This window comes from Gracilinanus agilis, chromosome 3 (genome assembly GCF_016433145.1).
Source record: "Gracilinanus agilis isolate LMUSP501 chromosome 3, AgileGrace, whole genome shotgun sequence".
In the NCBI taxonomy this organism is placed as follows: Eukaryota; Metazoa; Chordata; class Mammalia; order Didelphimorphia; family Didelphidae; genus Gracilinanus; species Gracilinanus agilis.
This window is the reverse complement of record NC_058132.1, coordinates 44454951-44475054: the sequence shown is the minus strand read 5'-3', so window position 1 is coordinate 44475054 and position 20104 is coordinate 44454951. Positions and strand designations below refer to the sequence as shown.

Here is a 20104-nt window from a genome sequence, read left to right as displayed (position 1 = left end):
CCGGGGTGGCAGGGGAGAGGAGCAGAGGCTAGAAGGAGGACCTAGAGGTACAGATGGGGGTCTCCAAGAAGAGCGAAGAAGACTGGACACAGCACCACCTGCTGACTCTGAACAAGGTAGATTGTGTAGCGGAGAGGTTTCACAGTGAAGCCCCTCCCCCCCATGGCAGTGGATGGGGAGAAAGAGAGGAGCCATCCTGGAAGATCAGGGGACCTGGGCGGCTCCGCCCCAAGGAGAGAGTGGGTCAGGGTCTTCCGAGAAGAGGGGCCCAGTCTGCTGAAGAGTGAATAAAATGCAGTATCTCACAGGCACCGTTTGGCTGCTAGGGAGAGGGCCGTGACGCTCTCCTCAGGAGAAGCCAGAGGGAGAGGCCAAGGGAGCAGAGGCCCTACTGCTGGGGGGAAGAGGGGGTTTCCTTGCCACAAAACAGATTTCACCATCCCAGCATCACTTACCACAGAACAGGGCAAAGCAGGGGGTGCTCACTCTTAAGAAGCAGCACTTCTCATCCGAGGGTCCTACAATGCACGGACTCTCTTGCTCCCCACACGGTCCAAGACGTAGGACTAGGCCGGGGTTTCAAAGAGCACACGTCGTGCCCGGCCGAGACCTCGAGAAGGCCCCATGTCTTCCTTTCCCCAACCGAGCTCCTCTGTTAGCCAGCCCGGCCTTGGGAAAGCTGTCCCTGAGAGACCTGACAGGATGGGACAGGATGCGACAAGGAGGCAGCTTGTGGTGATGCGACCAGGTTAGGTCCCTACCTGCTCCTGCTCTGGCTGGCATCACAGCAGCAGTGGCACCTCTGGCTGGGGGAATGGCCTGTGGAAGCCTTGGCATCAGGAACCTAGGCTCCAGGGACACCCCAAGGCCATGCAGCCTGAGGGAATCAACCAGAGAGCCCGTGGGCAGGGCACAGAAGACACTCAGCACCTAAGGGTCTGAGCACTTAAGGGAAGCAGCCACCTTGTTCAAAAAATGGGATGAGGAGAGAAAGGTTTGTGCCAAGAACTGGCTGGGATCTCCTCTTTGATTCTTCCTCTGCAGCAACATCCAATACTGGAAGGAGAGAAGTCACGGGGGTTCGAGGGAGAAGGGCTGGAGAGACACGGGCAGGAGTTCCCTGGAGAGTGAGTCGGCCGCCCTGGGGGGGTCTTTACCACGGGCCCCCCAAGGTCTTTGGTGGTGGTGGGAGCAACAAGCATTCGGTCCTTGAGCCAAGTAGGGCCCAGTGGGAGGGGAGGGGGCAGGATAACCTGCGGCGCCATGCGTCCCGGGCCCTTCGGGCTGGCCTGGCAGTGTAAGCCAGAGGGGCGAGGGGTGGCAGGTTCAGCTCAGGCTCTGGTACAGGTAGGCAGACGTGAAGAGAGCGTTGGCTGCCAAGCTCACGGCCAGGAGGCCTCGGATGAGGGAATTGCTGAAACGACCTAAAGGAGAGAGATGGAGAGAATTGGAATTGGACGGTCTCCATAGTGAAAGGACCTTCAGTGGAAAAGAGATCCAGCCCAAACCAGAAGAAGCCCCACCACAACAGAAGCAGGCACGGATCGACTGGCTGCTGCCTGAAGGCCTCTGAGAAAGGGGAGCCCCACCTCCATTTGGCCTCCTTAGATGGCTCTTGGGTCTGTCTGCAGATGCCCCATTCCTCTTCTGAATGGCAGCCCTCCATGTCCCTGAAGGTAGCTGTTGCCTTTGTGGCCCCTGCCTGCCCTGCTCCCTCTGGCTTTTGTGCTCTAGGCTAACTGTCTCCACACAGCACAGGCTTGGAGCCCTCGCCCATCCTGGCTGCCCTCCGGGTTATCAATGCTTTCTAAAATGGGTGCCTAGAACAGAATTCTCTCAATGTGATGGGCAGAGCAGAGCATACAGCAGGCCTATATCACTTTCACACTCTTGCCATACTTAACATGGTGCCTGGCATATTTATTTGGGTTTCTGGTTTCATATGATTATCTACTTAAAAAAAAAGAACAATATGGAAATATGTTTTGTATAATAATACATGTATAACTCAGATCAAGTTGCTTGCCAGCTCCAGGAGGGGTGAAGGGAAGGGAGAGAGGAAAACAAATTAGATCATATAAATTCAGAAAACTTATGCAAAAATTTGTTATTATGTGTAAAAAATTGGCAAAAACAAATCCTGGTGCCAGATACACAGTAGGTGCCTAATAGGTGCTTGGTGATGGACCCATTGACTTTCTCAACTGTCACATCCTACTGCTGACTCCACTGCTCTGAACGGTCCTCTTCAGGTACACTATTTACACTATTGTCAAGGCCTGCGTTCTTCATACTGTATTTGCAGTGTTCACTTTGGGAACCCAAACGCAAGCCTATTAAATGTTCTTATCAAGTGTCCCCACTCAATTTCACATTAATGTTTTCAATGCAGTCTTCTGGACTCTGACCCTGTCATCCCAGTGTGTTGTTGTCCCTCCCCAGCTTTGTCTCATCTGCCCATTTCATAAGCCACCAATCTTTGCCTTTATTTGACCTTGACAGAGCTACTGGCCAGCAGAAAGCCCAGCACAGGGGCCTGGGGTTCCCCTAGAGCCCTTCTGCCATGCTGCCACCAAACCACAGATCAGTTGATAAGCATTTCTGCTGGACTGTTCAGCAGAGCTAAAACCACCTAACTAGCTGGCCCAAGGCTCTCTGTCTTCTCCCAGGAATGGCCCATGAGGTTGCCAAATGTTTTGCTAAAATGGTCTCATGGGTGTTCCCAGGTCTGCCCATTCAGTAACCGGTTAACAGAAGAGTCCCCCGCTCCATCGGGTGCCCCTTGGTAATGAAACCACCTTTTCCAGAGGCTCACTACCATCCCTCGAACAATGTGCTCGAGGAACTGGACAAAGATCCTCGTTCAGCTCACTGGCCGACAGTCTGTAGACTCCATTCTCTATCCTTTTTTGAAAGCAGAGATGACAGCCTATGTCTCCAGGCCTGAGAACCCTGCCCTGTTTTCAATCATCCCCAAAATCACTGAGGGTGGCTCAGCAACCTCACCCACTGGTTCTCTCTATCCAAGGATGGGCAACTTTCTGGAGCCAGGAAACATGAGAAGAGGACTGGAAGGGACCTTAGAACTCTCCCTCATTTACCAATGAGCAAAGTGAAGGCTTGACAGGTAAAGCAAGTTGCTCAGGGTCCCAGGGCTAGTAAATGTCCAAGGCAGGAAGGGAACCCGAGAATCAATTCTGACTCCAGACCTATTCCTTGCTCCCCTCCACCCCACTGCCTCTGATGGATGATGGGTGGGTAAAAGATGTCTATGCTCCTTAGGAAAATGGTCTCTCCATCCCCACTGCCCACATGAGGGACAGGCACACTGCTTCAAGGAGGTATCCTCAGCTTTGACCTAAAGTCAGGTGTTGGGGGTGAATGTAATGCCTGTCTTTCTCCCCTACCTGGAGTCCTTTCTTGAGCAGAGACTCCCTAAACCTGGCTGGGACCCCACCTCCTCCATATCTACACTTTCTTTCTGGGTCAGATCCATCTCACACTCTTGGGCTTTTCTCTGAACATAGTCCACTAAAAGCTTCCAGCCTTGACCTCAGCTGGAGAACCCATCTTCCCTCTAGGGAGGACCATGCGCCTGGCACACTCAAACCTTCTGTGAACTAGCACGTGCAAGAAATCCGCCATCCAGCCTAGATCAACAGCCTGGACCCCGAATCAAGCGGAACACCCCACTTCCTGTATGAATTTCAGGAAAGTCACAAGGTCATAGCTTAGAAAGTTCTTTGTTAAATCACTCAATCAACATGCATTTTTAGACTCACCTGCTATGGCCTGGGACCCAAAGACAAAAGAGAAGAAAGTCCCCGAAGGCTTCCAGGAGCTACCGTTCTACCCAGGGAAGCAACACGGACACAGGAGTCACACAAAGCCAGCGGGGGGCAGCCCCTGCAGCTGGAGGCTGTGGCTAGGAAAGCCTTCACACAGGAAATGATGCCTGAGGGGAGCTCAGAAGGAGAGGGTCTCCTCGAGGGCAGGGCTGCTCTGGCTGGGGCTTCACAGAGCCCGGCACAGAGCAGGCACCCCTGAAGAGATGCTCGAGAAGGGAAGGGGAGTTAGTTGTGGGGTCCTGCATACCCCCCATTGTGCTCTTCTTCCCTGGGAAAGATGCCTCTGGCAGGACACCTACCTCTCCAGCCCACCGCCTCCTCTAGGCACCCTTTGGTAGTGGTGTCCACCACACAGGCCGACGAGTGCGAGGAGTCGTCCTCTCTTTTGATGAAGCGGTCACTGTAGATGCGGCCCCTCTCAATGTGGGACCGCAGGTCTGGGGACAGAGAGAGACGCTTCACGAGGCGCATTGATCCGACTCGGCACAGGGGCAGGTCAGACACAGGAGCTAAGGGGGAAGCTGGCCCATTCTCTTCAGTCACTTCCCATCACTCTGGGTCCAGTTTCAGGGAGGGGAAGACCCAACAACCTGACGATAACCTCACCCCAACAGGAAAGCAAAAAGCTGAGGGCTCACTCCAGGATCACTGCAATGCAGTGGCATCTGGGGTGGGAAGCAACAGCTTTCGAAGGAGCCCACAGCACCGCAGGGAGCAGAGGAGGGAGGACCTTGCAGGCTACTGAAAACCGTGGAAGGAAAAGGGAAGCAGACGAGGGGAGGACAGTAAACAGTCTTCTCCCAAGATCATCTACAGGTGACTTGAAGGGTGGTCCAGGGGCCAAGACACTCATCACAAACTTAGACTGGCAAAGAAACTACCGCGTGTTTGTTAGGTGGGCGCTGTCAAAAACATTCAGGGGAATGTACGCTCCCGAAGGGTGGGCAGGCGGGCAGGGTATTTACTCCCACGTACATCAGTGGCTGACAGAGCAGTTTTATCGAGGCTTGCTGAATTAATCTGGGTGGGCTGGATGGCCTTTTCTCTTCCTTGGCAATCTTGGGAATCTAGGGGTTGAAGGAGAACCCCTGCAGCCATTGAGTTTAACCCACAGCTGAACTAGAATCTCCTCCCCTCCATGTGGTCAAGGTCAATCAAGCCTTGCTTGAAGACCTCCAGGGAGCGCTTTTTTTTCCACTTCTGGACAGCTCTTGTTGTTAGAAGCTTTTCCTGATATCAAGGCTTTCCTCTAGGGTCAGAGACTATGGGAATCATCACCTAACTTCACACAAATGCCACCACTTGCCACCCGGCTCAAGGTTCCTCCCCCAAACTCCTGATGTGTACCCCACTCCCTGCCCCCATAGGTCTCTTACCCAAAGATGGGTCAGACCTGACAGTATGGCTTGTCAAATCTTAAAAGTGCCCAGGTCCAAAGATTCTCTCACCTCTTCCAGTCTGATGGAGAAAGGACTTTCCACGTATGCCCTGGAAGCCCTGGGGAGGTTGCCTCTTCCTGGGGAATCGAGAGAACTCGGTGCTGAGCAGACTGCCATCTGCAGGGCTGCTGGGCTCATCCGAGCTGCTGGGAGTGTTCGGGGTCCCGCCAGGGGATGGGAAAAGCAGAAGCTTCTGCCCCTTCAAGTTGAGGCGAGCTGGGCTGATGAGTGGCCGGCGGAGGCGGAGGGAACCAGAACTAGAAGCCACGGAACCTGCCACAGAAGGAGTCGGAGAAGGAATTGGGGAAGAGGCACAGCTCCCAGAAAGCAGAGTGAAGTAATCTGGAAGAGACACAAAGAAGAGGCAGGCTTTAAGGGAGAGAAATATAGACCCCTAGTAGCCAATACAAGTCAGCAGGCTGTAAATAGACATAAAGAGGGTTCTCAGCCAGCATGCCAAGGGTAAGGAGTTAAGCAGGGAAATCCATTACCCCAAATCATAGAATTTTAAGGCTGGGAAGGACCCCAGTGGCCATCTAGTCCAGTCTCTGACAAGCAGTCACCCAGTTGCTTCTTAAAGACCTTGGAAGGGTACCCGCTCTACAACCCCACCCTTGGGCCCATTCTACTTTTGGCCAAGTCTAATAATTTTTTCCTGACTCAAACAAATGGATCCTCAATCTCATGGATTTAGGAGTTCTTTCCAATGATGAGTTTGTAGCCTAACTCTTCCTACAAATTCACCACGCTATGTGCTTAGCATACCTTAACGCTTAATGAACAACTACTGACTGATTGCTAAGGGGCTTGTCTGTCTACTGACAGTCGGGCACCGGAGTTCTGCACCCATCATCCCATCTTCCTTCCTAGCCTTTATTTCCCTGGGATGTCTTTTCTTCCTATTCTCTTCAAGTTCCCCCTTGGGGCTGGGTCATGGCCCACTCACACTCACAGTGTCTCATTCCCCATTCTTTGGAGACAGCTATGTTCCATGCTGCAGCCGTAGAGCGACACTGGCAGAATGTTGGAATTAAAGGATAGGTCCCAGGGCTCTAAAATGAAGCATGCTACTGACTCCGCCACCCGTAGCCACCCCAACAGAGAGGGGATGGACTCCAGGGGAAACATTTATTTTCAGACACAGTCAATATGTTTTGATTGATGCTTTTTGGCGGATTATTAAAATCCCCAGTTTTTTTCATGTGTTTGCTACCTTCCTTTCCTTGAGAATTGATCCCAAGAGACTCAGGATCACACTGTCTAGTGCCACCTCTTCTGGGCACGTCACCCAGTTTGGCTGCTTTCCCCGTCTTGGTTCCTATTCAATGCCCCTTGTACTGCACTGCTAAGACTCCAAGGGTGGTGCCTCTATTGTCCTTGATGGTAAACAGATTGCTATTAAAAAGCTTTGTGGGGCAGCTAGGTAGCACCATGGATGGAGCACCAGGCCTAGAGTTGGGAGGTTCTGGGTTCAAATCTGGATTTAGACACTTCCTAGCCATGTGATCCTGAGCAAATCACTTAATGGCCACTGCCTACCCATTACTGCTCTTTTGCCTTGGAACTGATGCTCAGTATTGATACTAAGATAGAAGGTAAGAGTTAAAAAAGAAAGAAGAAAAAATTTGGCTTCAGATATTTTCCAGGCATATGACCCCCAGGTCAGTCGCTTAACCCTGATTGTCTAGCGCTTGCCACACTTCTGTCTTAGAATTGATAGTGAGCCAGAAGGGAAGGGTTTAAAAAAAATCTTTGCAAGCCTTTCCCAGTCTTCTCCTGCTTATTCTCCTCCATTTGGTTCTATCTCCTCCAGGTGATGACTTGGTTAGGGTTTCCTGCAGGTTCTTTCTGTTGCTTCATTGTCTACAGCTTCTCTTTGTTTTCTGCAGTAGCACTGCTTGTGACTGTCCCCCGAGTGCATGGTAAGGACATGACGACATTTCTTTCTTGCTTGCTTCCCTGTCTTAGTTGCTGAGCTCTAGGTGCTTTTCCACTTACTAAGTTTTCCTCTGAATGTCCAAGGGTCTCTCCTCCTCTCCTCCAGCCTCAAGTATAACTGGAAAAGATAAGCCAAGAACTCTCCCCTCTTCTCACCCCTTCCCTAAGCTTGGGAGCTAGAGAAAAAGAAAGAACAGGGGATAGGCTTGCTTAGATTTCTGCTTCTTTCTAAAGCTGAGTGGGCACCCAGGCCCAGCAGGACCTTCAGCAGATTTCTAGTTCAGGGGGTCCCAGATGGTATTTGTAGGAAACAAGGCTGTGAGGCTAAAAGCTTTCAGAACTTGAAAAACTTTAGAATTCGAAAAAAAACTGTTGCTTGCTGTTTCATAAATGACCCTTTGTGAATTGAGATCATCCCCCAACGCCTGAAAAGGCGAAGCAACAGAATTTCTTGCCTGGCTCATTTTCAGAAAAGTCCTTTGCAGGCCTTGAAGTATTATAAAAATGGGAGTAGTTATTAATATTTACTGCTCCAAAAAACAGCGTTTTCAAATCTTCACCTTTTCCCCTAAGTGTCTTCCCTCTGCTATAGAGGGTGTAGTGGAAAGAGTGCTGGATTTGAACAGAGGACCTGGGATCCAGGCCCAGTTCTGCATCTATGTGACCATAGGCAAATCACTTAATTTTGCTAGCCTTTAGATTCCTCATGTGTTAAGTGAAAGGGCTGGACTAGATGGCCTCTATCTCAAATGTGTAACCTTCTATCCTTCTCTACTCCCCAAACCCTGTATTTCTCCTTGCCTGACATAGATGTCTCCTTGGACTGAGATGCCTGAGATGGTGGGCGGCTCCCACTGAAAAGATACCCTGAATCTGGAGAGGAGAGAAAAACAAAGCAGCTCATTAGGACCAGTACCATAGGCTGAGCACCCCAGCTCCCCATCTCACTCTAGAATATACTGGCTATTATCTCCATTGAACTAGAGCTCACCCAAGCCCACCACCTCTGCCGAGCCTTCTCTACCCACACTACCCCTCCTTTTTTTCTGAATTCTTTGCAATGACTATCTACATAGCTCCAAGCAACATTATGCCTTGTCTGATTCATGTTCATAGACAGTTGTGGTTCCAGGCAGATTTTCCATTTCTCTCTCTCATACCCAAACTTCTAGCTAAAAGAAGTGGAAATCGAAGGGATGCCCATCCACTGGAGAACAGCTGAACAAGCTGTGTCCTGATTATGATGGAATACTAGTGTGCTATAAGAAATGCCAAGCAGAATGCCTTCAGAAAATCCTGGGAAGACTTTCATGAAGTGATGCCAAGGGAAGTGAGAACTAGGAGAGCACTGCATATAGTTACAGCAATAGTATAAGGATGATCAACTGTGAAAGACTTAGCTACTATGATCAACTCAATGATCCAAGACAAAGGGCGTGGGGGGAAAAAAGTGCTATCCCCATCTCTAGAGAGGCCTGATGAACTCTGAGTGCAGACTGAAGCACTTAATCCCTCTTGTTTTTTTTCATAATATGGCTAATATGAGAATATGTTCTATATGATTTCATATGTATGATATATTGCTTGCCTTCTAAATGGGTAGGGGAGGATGGGGAATTCAGAACTCAATTTTTAAAGTGAATGTTAAAAAAACAAATGAATAATAACTTAAGAAAGCCTTTCTAGCTCAAATGGCATACTGTGCCCTACATAACACTTCAACTCTTGCATAGTCTCAGCCTCCTCATTTCTACTTCCCAGAATCCTTAGCTACCTCTCCTGCATGAAGCTTTTCTGATTCTTTCCAGTTGTCAGTACCTTCTGTCGTCCCCCAATTACTTTGGGCATATTAACTTGGTGCGTGGTTTTTCCCAACTGCACATAAGCTCCAAGGGGAGAGGCTACTTTGATTTTGATTTCTATATGCTCCAGTGTTTAGTCCCTCAGCAACAGCCTGCCTTCCCTCTCTCTGATGCTAAATCTAGCCTATACCCTAACAGGCCCTCCAGCACCATGGACAGATCCTGTACTGCTGCCCCTGTCCTTCCCAGCACCATGGATAAGCCTCAGGAACAAAGTCCTTAAAGCAGAACCTTAACCTGGGGCCCAGGAATTAAATTTAAAAAATGACTCCATTTCAATGTAGGTTTCCCTTGTAATCCAACACATTTTATATATTTAAAAACAATTCTGAGAAGGGCTCCCTGGGCTTGTGAGAAGGGTCTAAGGCACAAAGAGAAGACCCCCTGATCCAGGGGACATTAAGAGAGCTCAAACTAAGCTTATTAAGCACCTGCTGTGTACCAGGTACTGTGTCAGGTAATCAGGATACAAAGACAAAAATGAAACTCTTCCTGCAGGAACTTATACTCTAATGACTTATATTTGGTTTCCTTTTTATTCCAATGTAAGATTTTGGTAAAATGTTTTCTCTACCTCCATTATCTCATCTAATCCTCACAATTACTCTTGAGGCAGAAGCTATTATGATATTCATTTTATAGATGAAAAAACTGAGGCTCAAAGAACCTGGATGATTTGATTATGGTCCCTCTTACCACTAGGAACTGCCTGAAGTTAGCGGCAATCAACCTTGGGTCTTCCTGACCGAGACTAGCACCCCATTCCCTCTATCACCATCTTGATGTCAGAAGAGTATTCTTACAGGGACAAAGAGATGCCCTCCATTTGTCCCAGGCCCTGCAGAGAAGACTAGGGTCAAAGTCGCTAGCTCAGAGTAGGGCAAGCTGAGCTGGCTGCCCAGGAGGAGGAGCTGGAAAGAGGTCTTTCTTACGGACTCCCAATGAGATGAAGGCCTGAATGAAGGCTTCTGAAAGCCAGAAAAGGGATTTCAACATCTGTCTCTCTTCAAAGGGAGAAGAAGCTCAGGGTGTGGCTGTGAAGGAGACACCTAAACCTGCCTCAGGGTCCTACTCTCTCTTCATCCTTAAAGACAAAGGCCAGCTCCTCAAGCCTGTCATTTATCTTCTAAGGAAAGATTAGGGGCAGGAATTGCTCCCCTTCTGAAGTTAAGACCCTGCCTTTTATCCTGTAAAGGATAATTAACAATATTTTATTTAAAGGGAAAAAGGTAAGCAAAGCGTTGTGCCCTCAGATCCCTGTTCTTCCCCAGAGTACTATCCAAAACTTCCAGCAGTCTTTCCACTGAAATTCAGCTTTCTGTTCTTGAAATGGGATGAGGAGAGATGGTTGAGAAAGATTCAATGTAATGGAGAGGAACACACAATGATGGGGTGGGAGGGACCTTAGAACTCAGAACCTCAGAGCTGGGACAGAGTTTAGAACCCAGGACATCAGACCTAGGAGGGGGTCTTAGAACATAGAATGTTGGAGCTGGGAAAGACCTCCCTCAGATTGTTTGAGACAAATGGGGCTTCTGAGAGCCACGGGCAGTTGATCCAAAGAGGTTCGGTAGGCAGGGCTACGACTGAAAGCCAGGCCCCCAGCTCCGAGTGTAGGGCTCTTTCCATTCCTCCACCCCCTCCCCATGAGCCTCGTGCCTGTCCAGATGCCCCAGCACTCCTCACCGGTTCGAGTCAGGGAGGGGATGGTCCCCAGTGACAGAGCCCTGTGGAGTCGTCCCGGCAGGGAGGACGAGGATGTCCGTCGTGGGGACCTGAGCAGTTGCTGATGGGTCAGCTGGAAGAAGGCGGGTGGGGTCGGAACGAAGAGAGAAGGCGACACCGAGCGGTAGGGGAAGGCCAGGCCATTGCTGCTGGGGAAGAAGGAACTGGAGTCTCCCGAGAGATACCTGTGAACAACAGAGATGACATGGGGGTGGGAGAGACAGTGGCAGAGGAGGCCCTGGGGGTGCAGATGGAGACCATCCCTCCCCATGGAGCAGGAGCCCAGGGCGGGATGAGCCCAGAGCGGGGGTGGTGTGAGGTTAGTGAAAGCAAGGACACAATCTGACCACATTCACATCATTAGGAGCCGGTGGCTGGGAGGTGCCAGCATGGCCTGTCCCTCACCCCCCGCCCCAGCTCATCCCTACCCTTTGTGGGGGGAGAACAGACAGTACCCCGATCCCTCAGAAATGCCCACGAGCACTCAGGCAGACTAATTTCACTACAGGTGCAAGGGTCTCGACTTTAAAGGGACACTGTCACCCCTGCTGACCCCTACTCTGTCCACTCACCTCTCTTCCCCTAAGGGACGTGGGAAATCCCCCAAACCCAGGCTCATTCCCAGCTCCTCCCCCGATGGTCCAGCAGACCTATTCAAACTGGGCCTACTGGGACCAGGTTTGCAGGCAGGCAATGGGAAAGGGTTTAGGATTAAGCTTTGGGTTCAAGGCCAACAGAGTACCTTGTTGGGCAAACCTAGTTATGTGATTAAGAATAAACAACATGCGTTTTGACATGTGGCTAGTGATCAGCCTCCTCACCAAGGGGGAGAGGGGCCAGGAAGATGAGGACAGAGCCTTCTCCGGCCCTGGGCCCCCGGGTTAAGGCCCCTGGACAAGCATGGTGGTATGGAAGGGACAGGGAGGGGATGCAAAGCTTTGGAATGGACATAGCAGGACATGATGTCATCAAACTCCAGGCTCAGGGAAATGGTTTTTAAATGATTATTTTTTTAAAAAATGAACACACACAGATATAAATATACATAAATGAGCCAACCAATGGACAAAAGGTGACAGTGTCTCTTTAACTCAAGAACAAGACAAATGACAACCAGACTGGAAGGTCCACAAGCCAGAATTTTAACCATGCTTCTGATTAAAGCAATCGATTACGAGGGGGAGAGTAAAAGAGAGTGACCAGAGGGAATTAATAGATTAGTCTGCCAACTTGGAGGGGGTGAGGAGCAGGAAGGGGGGGATCTGGGGAAGGTCAAACCTTACCTCTGGTCCCAGGGGACAATTGAGGCTGGCGGACTAATTCCTAGGCTGGACGTTTGTTTGGCTGACCAGGCTGCTGAATGGGGCGCAGCTGGAAGGCTGTGGTTGGCCTTGGCAGTGGGGTTGACGGGTCGGACAATGCCATGGTTTCCATGTGCACCAAATTTGTGTGTGTGGGGTTGTTGTTGTTTAAGTGTTTAAAAGGACAGTTTGCTACAAGTAGGGGAAGAGGAGCAAAGTGTTGGCTTCCTAGACCTCGAGCAGTGGGCCAGCAGAGGACTTCCCTTCTTCCTGCTCAGAGCTCCCAATCTCAAAACATCTGGCATGGTCCATCTGGGAAATCTTGGGGATGGGGGGGGGGGGATAAGGTGAGGGTTCAAACAGCCAGCCTGTGCAGAAGCCACCAAGATCAGGCCCTGGATGTGAGCCTTGGACGTCATTTCTGTCCCGTCCCTGCTCTCCTCCAGGAAGAGCCAACCTAACAAACTAGCACACAGCCTAAAGCCTGGTGGGGTGCCTCCAGGGCCCAAGACACCATGCAGACCCTGGTGCAGACTCTTGTCCCCGGATCCAAGATACAGCGGGCACCTGCTGGGAAGAGCTCCTCGGGGAGCCCGGGGCGGGCTCGGGGTGTGTATGTGCTCGATCAGTAGTGAATCGGCAGCCTCGGGGAGACAGGCACAGGCACATGCAGGCACTGGGCTGGCAGGCGGGTTTGGAGATGTCCCCAGGTAGGTGCCTGACAGAGCCTGGTCTCCCTGAACTAGCTCTAGATAGGCTCTCCCAGGTTCAATGAGGGGATCCCCAGGAGCAGGGCCTGGCCTGCTTGGAGGCCATGTTTCTCACATCCCATTCCTCTCCTCCTCCAAATGCTTCCCATCACGCCTTATCCCTCTGTACCTCGCAATGGCCCTCATCTGGGCTAGACAGAACACCGATCTGGGTTTTCTGTGAGCCTTAGGAAACTCCTGGAATGGACAATTCCCTGAGCAGATGGGCCTTATGGAATGAGCCGGGGACACTGAGAGGGGAGCGCCTAGCCTAGTCACACCTGATCAGAGACAAGATTTGAACCCAGGACTTCCTGACTCCAAGACCAGCCTTCTATCGACTACTGGCAAGCTGTGAGAGGAAAAAATCATGTGTGCCAGAAGCCATGGAGGGCGAGTGAGCATGTGCTCCCAAGGAATCTGGTTTACATCTGAAAGGAAGCTCAGGCTGATTGTGAAGAGAAGATACTATGCAGCGAGGGAGAGCCACAGGACCTTCAATGTGGAGCTGGAAGGGATCTTGGAGGCCCCAACTTTCTCCTCTGACAAGGACCCACAGAGAAGCATCTGAACCCAGGCCCTCGGACTCCCTCAGGATCACAGATTTCAAGTTTAAAGGGGCTGCCAAAGGTCCCTATTGAAATCCCTCTATTTACAGATGAGGAAAATGAGGCCCAAAGAGGTGGCTTAATTCAAGGCCAGACAGATAATTAGCCCCAGAGGCAGGATTTGAATTCAGGCTATCTGATCCCAGGACTGGGACTCTTGTCTGTCTAGTTATACCTCCTCACTCAGTATCCAGACTGTATAGGGTGTGTACTTTCCTCATGGTAAATCTGGAAGATGGGCTGTAGGCAGAGGACAGGGAAGAGAAACCTTAAAAAGGTTTTCTCCTATTCCTTCATTAGGCACAGGACTGGCCTTGTGATTTTGCTACTATTTGGAATCCCAGATGAGGAAATTCTCTGCAGCTCCCTGTTTTACAGACCTGCCAAGGTCAGCAGGGCTGTGTCTGCATTAGAAGACCCGGCCCTCACATATTTCTGGGCTCTTTGCTGAGGCCAGCTCTCTACCCACCACCACAGTGCAGCGTCACATTATTCCCCATTTACCAGGGCTCTGAGAGAGATGAAGGACTTGCCCAGCATTGTTAGCCTGGTAAAGAACAGGGCTGGGGGCTCAAACCTGGGTCTCCCTGAGCCTCCCCTCCAGTACTCTGGCTCTCCCACACCCACCTCTAAGTTACAGTAGGAAAGAAACTGTTGATGAGGGCCTCTTCTGAGTCTGAAGGCCCAGGCCTTGGAAGCAGGACTTAAGCCCAGGAGATCCTGGTTCCCTGGTCAGCTCTTCACTCCTTCATCTACTTCATAGCACTGCTCATCTAAACTCTAGAAAGCTCTCCAAGACTAGGTTGCTGAGAAGGGGCTGGCCTGTACTGACAGGGAGTTTCCTCACCTGGAGCTCCTTAAGCCACCAAAATCACAAGTCTAGTTTTTATCACTATTTTAATCCATCTCAACTCTAAATTGGGTCTATTCCAGACTTCCCAGCCAAAACAAAGACAATCAGATCTTACATGTGAGCCCAAAAGATCTGAATTAAAATCTCTGTCAAATGGGGACCATATTAAATTTACTCTAGAGAGGAAGAGAAAGGCAAGAACAGGACCAATGTAGTAGGCAGACACATCAGAGATTGAGAGGAAAGTTTATTGAAAAGGCAGGGAGTAAAAGGCACAGTGAGAGGGGGACAGATGGGAAGGAATGAAGCAGAAAGGACGGACCAGCCCGCCTGAAGCTGTCTGACCACCTAGCCCCACCAGCCCTGAGATCCATGGCCTGACCCCTGGAGTACATATGCCAAACCCCAAATGAATATTCCCTCCAAGTGGAAATGCCTTAAATTTTAAAAAGGATCAAACAAGATGGTATCCAGAATCAAAACTGCGGGACAACCAAGGGCCAGGAGGCATTTATTTAAAAGCTGTGAACATGAAAATTGGCACTAGAGGTGGGGTTTACAGCGATCGGGGTCACCAAACAATCAACCAAAATGCTGCTGCTGTTACTACTACAACTCCACAATCTGAGGTTTAGAGAAAGTCACAGAGAGCTGTCATAGGATGAGGGCATTAAGAAAAACACTCTTTTTAGAATCCTAGCAGCCTGGAGTCACATGGGCAGAAGCCTGTTCATAGGTGGGGAGAAATGGGGGGACTGATCTGAGCTGAAGTCAACTATTTCGTGGAGGGGTTGGCTTGGGGACAGGGAGAACCTGGGATGGGAATTGTGGATGATGCATACCTAGGAGAGGGACCTTTCTGGGCAGGGCCATCCTGTCAGGAATAAAGACCACCAAGTGAAGGGCTTTTCACCCCAGGGAGAGTATTACCTTCTCAGCCCACTCTTGGTATCGATCACACTGTGCCCTCAGTGTAACTACATAACAACCACTTAATGGTCTTTGGGGGAACCCCAGCACTTCCCAAACTGGACTTTCAATTAATATATCCCAGATGAACAAGCCATTCCTTGAGGCTTTCCAATTTTCAATGCCCACAGGACATATCTCCCTGATGATACTCCCTTTTTTACATCACAGACTTTTCAAAACAAAAAATTAACTTTACCTTAAAATAAATAAATGTGACATAGCACTCAGAAGCAGAGGGGGAGGAGGAGTTACTCAAAAGAGCCCCCACATACATACTATATACACGAACAAACAGATTGGGCAAAGGATATAGTAAATTTTTTAAACACCAGATATATGGTACCACTCCTCCAAAACAGGAATCACTGTCTTAAGCAAATCCACTTTCATCCCTGACTGCCCTTCCAAGGCCCACTTCCAAACATAAGGGGATGTTAGAATGATATAGATATATATAGGTATATATTTCTGATAATTATAAATAATTTAATACTCATACACACATCTACAACTACCAGAAAAAGCTTATTAGTATCACATGGTTAGTATATATTAAAATGGAAGGTTTAGAGGAGAAATGAGAAAAAATTAAATCAATAAGATGGTGAGCTCCAAATCATTCTTGATTAGAGAAATGCAAATTAAAACAACTCTGAGATACCACCTCAAACCTATCAGATTAGCCAATATGACAGTAAAGTAATAAATGTTGGAGGGGATGTGGCAAAATTAGCGCACTATTGGTGAGGTTGTAAACTGACCCAACCATGGTGGGGGGCAATTTGGAACCATGTCCAAAGGGACATAAAACTCTGCAAATTCTTTGATCCAGTAATGCCACTACTAGATCTGTATCCCTAGATACAGAGATAATAACTAAGGGGAAAAAAAAAAGCCTGGGTAGGTGGGAGAAGGACCTACTTGTACAAAAATACATAGGAGCCCTTTTTGTAGTGGCAAAGAATTGCGAATTGAAGGAATGTCCATCAATTGGGGAATGGCTGAGCAAATTGTGGTATATAATGGTGACAATACTTTTATGCTGTAAGAAATGATGGAGCAGGATGATTTAAAAAAAAAAAAACTGAAAAGATCAACATGGATTGATGCAGAGTGAAATAAGCAGAACCAGGAAAACATCGTACAATGATTAACTATGAAAGACTTAGCTGTTCTCAGCAATACAATGATCTGAGACAATTCTGAAAGATTGATGACAAAGAACACTATCTACACCTCCATAGAAAGAAATGTTGGAGTCAGAATGCAGATCAAAGCAGACTATTTTTCACTTTAGTTTATCGGGGCCTTTATTTTGGAGTTTTGGTTTTATACGAATATTCTCTTACAACAATGAATAATATGGAAATATATTTTGCATGATAACACAAATATAATCCAGATAAAACTGTTGACCATCCCCATGAAAAGGGGGAGGAACGGGAAAAGGGAGACAATTTGTATCTTATGACTTCAGAAAACATGTGGAAAATTGTTGTTAAATGTAATTGGCAAAATAAAATATCTTTAAAAAAAGAAAGAAAAAAGTCTGAGGAGGAGGGAAATGGAGAACCAAAAGAGAGAAAAAAAAATCTTGAAAGAAGAGAATATCCTCAAGGAACTTATATTCTCTTATAACAGTAGTTCTCAACTTGGGGTACATGAAATTGATTTTTAAAGAATATTTTGGTAATTTTCAAAAGTATATATATATATGTGTATATATATATAAAAAGATGGTAAGCATCTTTCAAACTTGACTATCACACTTCCCTTAGTCCTTGGAAGGACCCTGTAACCATGCTCTGACCCAGAGAGAGCAGAAAAGCTAAGTGGATCAATCAATCCTCACTGAGGGGAGAGGGCCCTTCTATTATGCACCCAGTATCTGCACAGAAGAGACTAAGGACATGACCCATTTGTCATTATAATGGCTACTTATCAAGCAGGGTTAGGATCTCAATCTTGGTCTCCTGTCTCTTAGTCCAAAACTCTCAAGTCAAGGAGGGAGAGATATGAAAAGGGACCTCCCCCTTGCTTCTTTGCAGAGGTGAGGGGCTACATGTGAGTAATCCTACAGACACAGGTAGACCTGGGCAAGGGGTGGTTTAGTTTTGTTGACCTGCTTCTGTCTCCTACAGGCATAAGGGATGGGATTCTACTCAGGGTAGAGGAGGGGAAAGGATATGTTGGGAAATCAAGAAGGAAAATAAAGAGATATGAATAAAAATTAAGGGGGAAAAAGGAGGAGGTGCTCAGGCTTAGTAACCAAGCCCATTTTGGGGAAGGAAGAATGTTGTCTGTCCCTCCTGAATGCCCTCCATGTTTTTGTAGGCAGGCATGATGGGACCAACTTTCTATTGCCCCCTTAGCTACCTGGCCCAACTAATCATCAAAGACCTGTTTCAGACTTTGAAAGGATCCCAGTCAGACCAGTTTATCTGTTAGGCATAACTCTAAAATCACTTAAAATTAGTCAGGTCAATAGTGATCCTAGGCCCCAGGTTGTACCTTCGGTAACCCATAGCACTGTCTCTCCCTTTGTGGATGCTAATGCTGAGCCAGCCTGCGGGGATGTGGAGGGGTGGCTCAGAGCAGAAACTCTTGGCCAAAAAGAAGGAATTGAGTCTTTCCCCTCCTTAGCTCCAGACTCCATATCACCTCAAAGGGGAGAGGGGGAATCGCCCTTCCCTAAGAGGTTCAGTGACTCATCCTCCATCTGTACAGAGCTTATTTTGGAGCCCAGGCTTTTAATGCTTTGTCTAGTGCACCTTTCCTTCTCTAAAGCCGCCTCTCAAACCTCCTTCGGCTAACTCTGTTCATGATTTCACAGCCAGGTGAAAACCAGTGATTGTGCTAAGGGAGCAGAGGATGTGCAGGTTAAGCTAGAAAAGGTATTCATAAAATCTCTGTGGAGTATGGGGTGGCAAGGCAGGAACGCTTATAGCCCAAAAAGCCAGCGTGGAAGGTCTTGGGGAGGTCTCTTCCTCTCTGAGCTGTTTTTCCCCCCTATTACCAATGCCACTGCTGTGTGGCTAGAGAGCTAGAGCAGAAGGTCTTGCCCTGGTGGGCTCAAGTCAGGCCTGGAGGCAGGCATGGAGGTAATGGGCCTCCACTCCATGTCAGCCCCAGGAAAGAACCCTCAACTGAAGAGGCTTGTAAGCTCCATTCTTTGGATAGCATAGATTGACTTTGTAATCTTCTTGGTAGCTGGTGACCCATATCTCTCTCCTGGCAGGAATTGCTACCCAGGCTCTGTTCTCCAACAAATCTAGAATCTGGAGCAACAAAATCATACAGGAGCTGTTTGCCATCCATGGGTGCTGATCACCATCTCCATAGCCCCCTTGGCGTCCCTGAAAATATTATTGTGAAACTTGGCTGAGGACTGAGAAGCATAGAACAGCACCATCCCAATTTACTGATCCTAAATATTTAAATTACTGTATGTAGCAAAGGGAACCACATGAAGTCACAAAGATAGGGCTCTCCTCCCTGATTCTCCCAGAGAGGGGCATTCATAATATCCTTGTCTACCAATCAATCCATCCACAATTATGAAGTGCTTGCCATGTACCAGGCACTGAACTAAGTATTGGAAGGGTCTAAGAGGGCACGTAGGCCAAGTGACTTGCCCAAGATTCCATAGGTAGAAAGTGTCGAGAGTTAAGATCTAAATCGTGGACCTCAGACTCCCTTTCTCCTCTCTTGGTACCAATTTGTCCACAGTGACTAAAGTTACCTTAGAGATCCCAGATGCCAGCCAACCTAGGAGCTCAGAGCTGCAGGGTATGACCACCAAACTAGTAGTCAGAGGACTCCACTGCTGGGGCTTTTCAGTCAATCCTCCTTAGCCCCAAATAAGAAACATGAGAATGCATCACCTGCCCTTTTCTGAACAGGTGGGAATCATAGGTAAAAAATGTGTTCCTTGGGATTAGAGGTGGGGGTAAAAACAGAGATCAGACAGGAAATGGAGGTGACAGGAAAGAAGTTATCAATGAAAAACAATGGGCTGATGTCAAAGCAGGGAGGGTCAGCCAGAGTCAGAAGGATTCTCAGAAAACACTAGTCCAACTCTCTCATTTTGTTGAGGAAATCAAGACCCAGAGAAGGAGAATAAGTGGATCTGAGTTTAGAGTGCAGGGCTCCAGTCTCTCAATGTGTTGTCCTTGCTACAAGCTCACCCCACACAGCCACAACTTCCACTGCTGCTGAGGTCAGGCTGGCTAAGCCCCCAGAAAGAACCCGATTCTGTCTCCTGGGGATTCTGAAGGTCATGCATGGGGATGGCACTGAAAGGAATGCCTAAGGCAGCAGAGCAATATCCAAAGCCATTTGTCTCCAGGTGGGATTTGAGGAACTCCAGATGAACAGAGATGGGGCTGAGAGAAGAGCAAGGCAGAGCTCTGGGGATGGCGGATGCACTAGGCCAGAGGGAGGAAGGTCTGGTGAGGGGCAGGGGTTCATGTAACTGCTGGGAAGAGGCTCCGGAGCACTTCTACCTATTAAGCAATGGTTAATCTCCAAGAGCATCAGCTGTCTGCTGGCATGTATAAAGACCATCCTCTGGGCAGGAAATGCTAAATAGTGATGGGGAGATAAGCTGAAAGGTCTCACCAATCAAAGGGCAAAGACTGGGCTCCTCAAGCCTCTCCTGGCTTCTTCTAAGCTAATCTCAGGGCCAGAGGATGAGTTGCTTTTAGAAGTCAGTCCCAGACAGAAGTCTCCAAATCAGTCCCCAGGGAACGTGTAGAATGGGCAGCTAAAACACCATAGCACGGTAATGATTCAGGAGCCAATCAGGGG

The 20104-nt window shown here is 48.7% G+C and overlaps 1 protein-coding gene across 1 annotated transcript in view; it reads right to left on the bottom strand.

Moving 5' to 3' along the window:
- Positions 1-862: 862 nt before the first annotated feature.
- Positions 863-20104, bottom strand: part of TMEM201 (transmembrane protein 201) — a 44814-nt gene continuing 25572 nt past the window's right edge. Inside the window, exons 7-11 of the mRNA XM_044671262.1 lie at positions 10774-10997; positions 8027-8098; positions 5297-5629; positions 4148-4285; positions 863-1424 (exon numbers count right to left, since the gene is read on the bottom strand). Coding sequence (XP_044527197.1) covers positions 1327-1424; positions 4148-4285; positions 5297-5629; positions 8027-8098; positions 10774-10997 — 865 coding nt within the window. The 3' untranslated portion in view covers positions 863-1326. The remainder of the gene's footprint in view (positions 1425-4147; positions 4286-5296; positions 5630-8026; positions 8099-10773; positions 10998-20104) is intronic.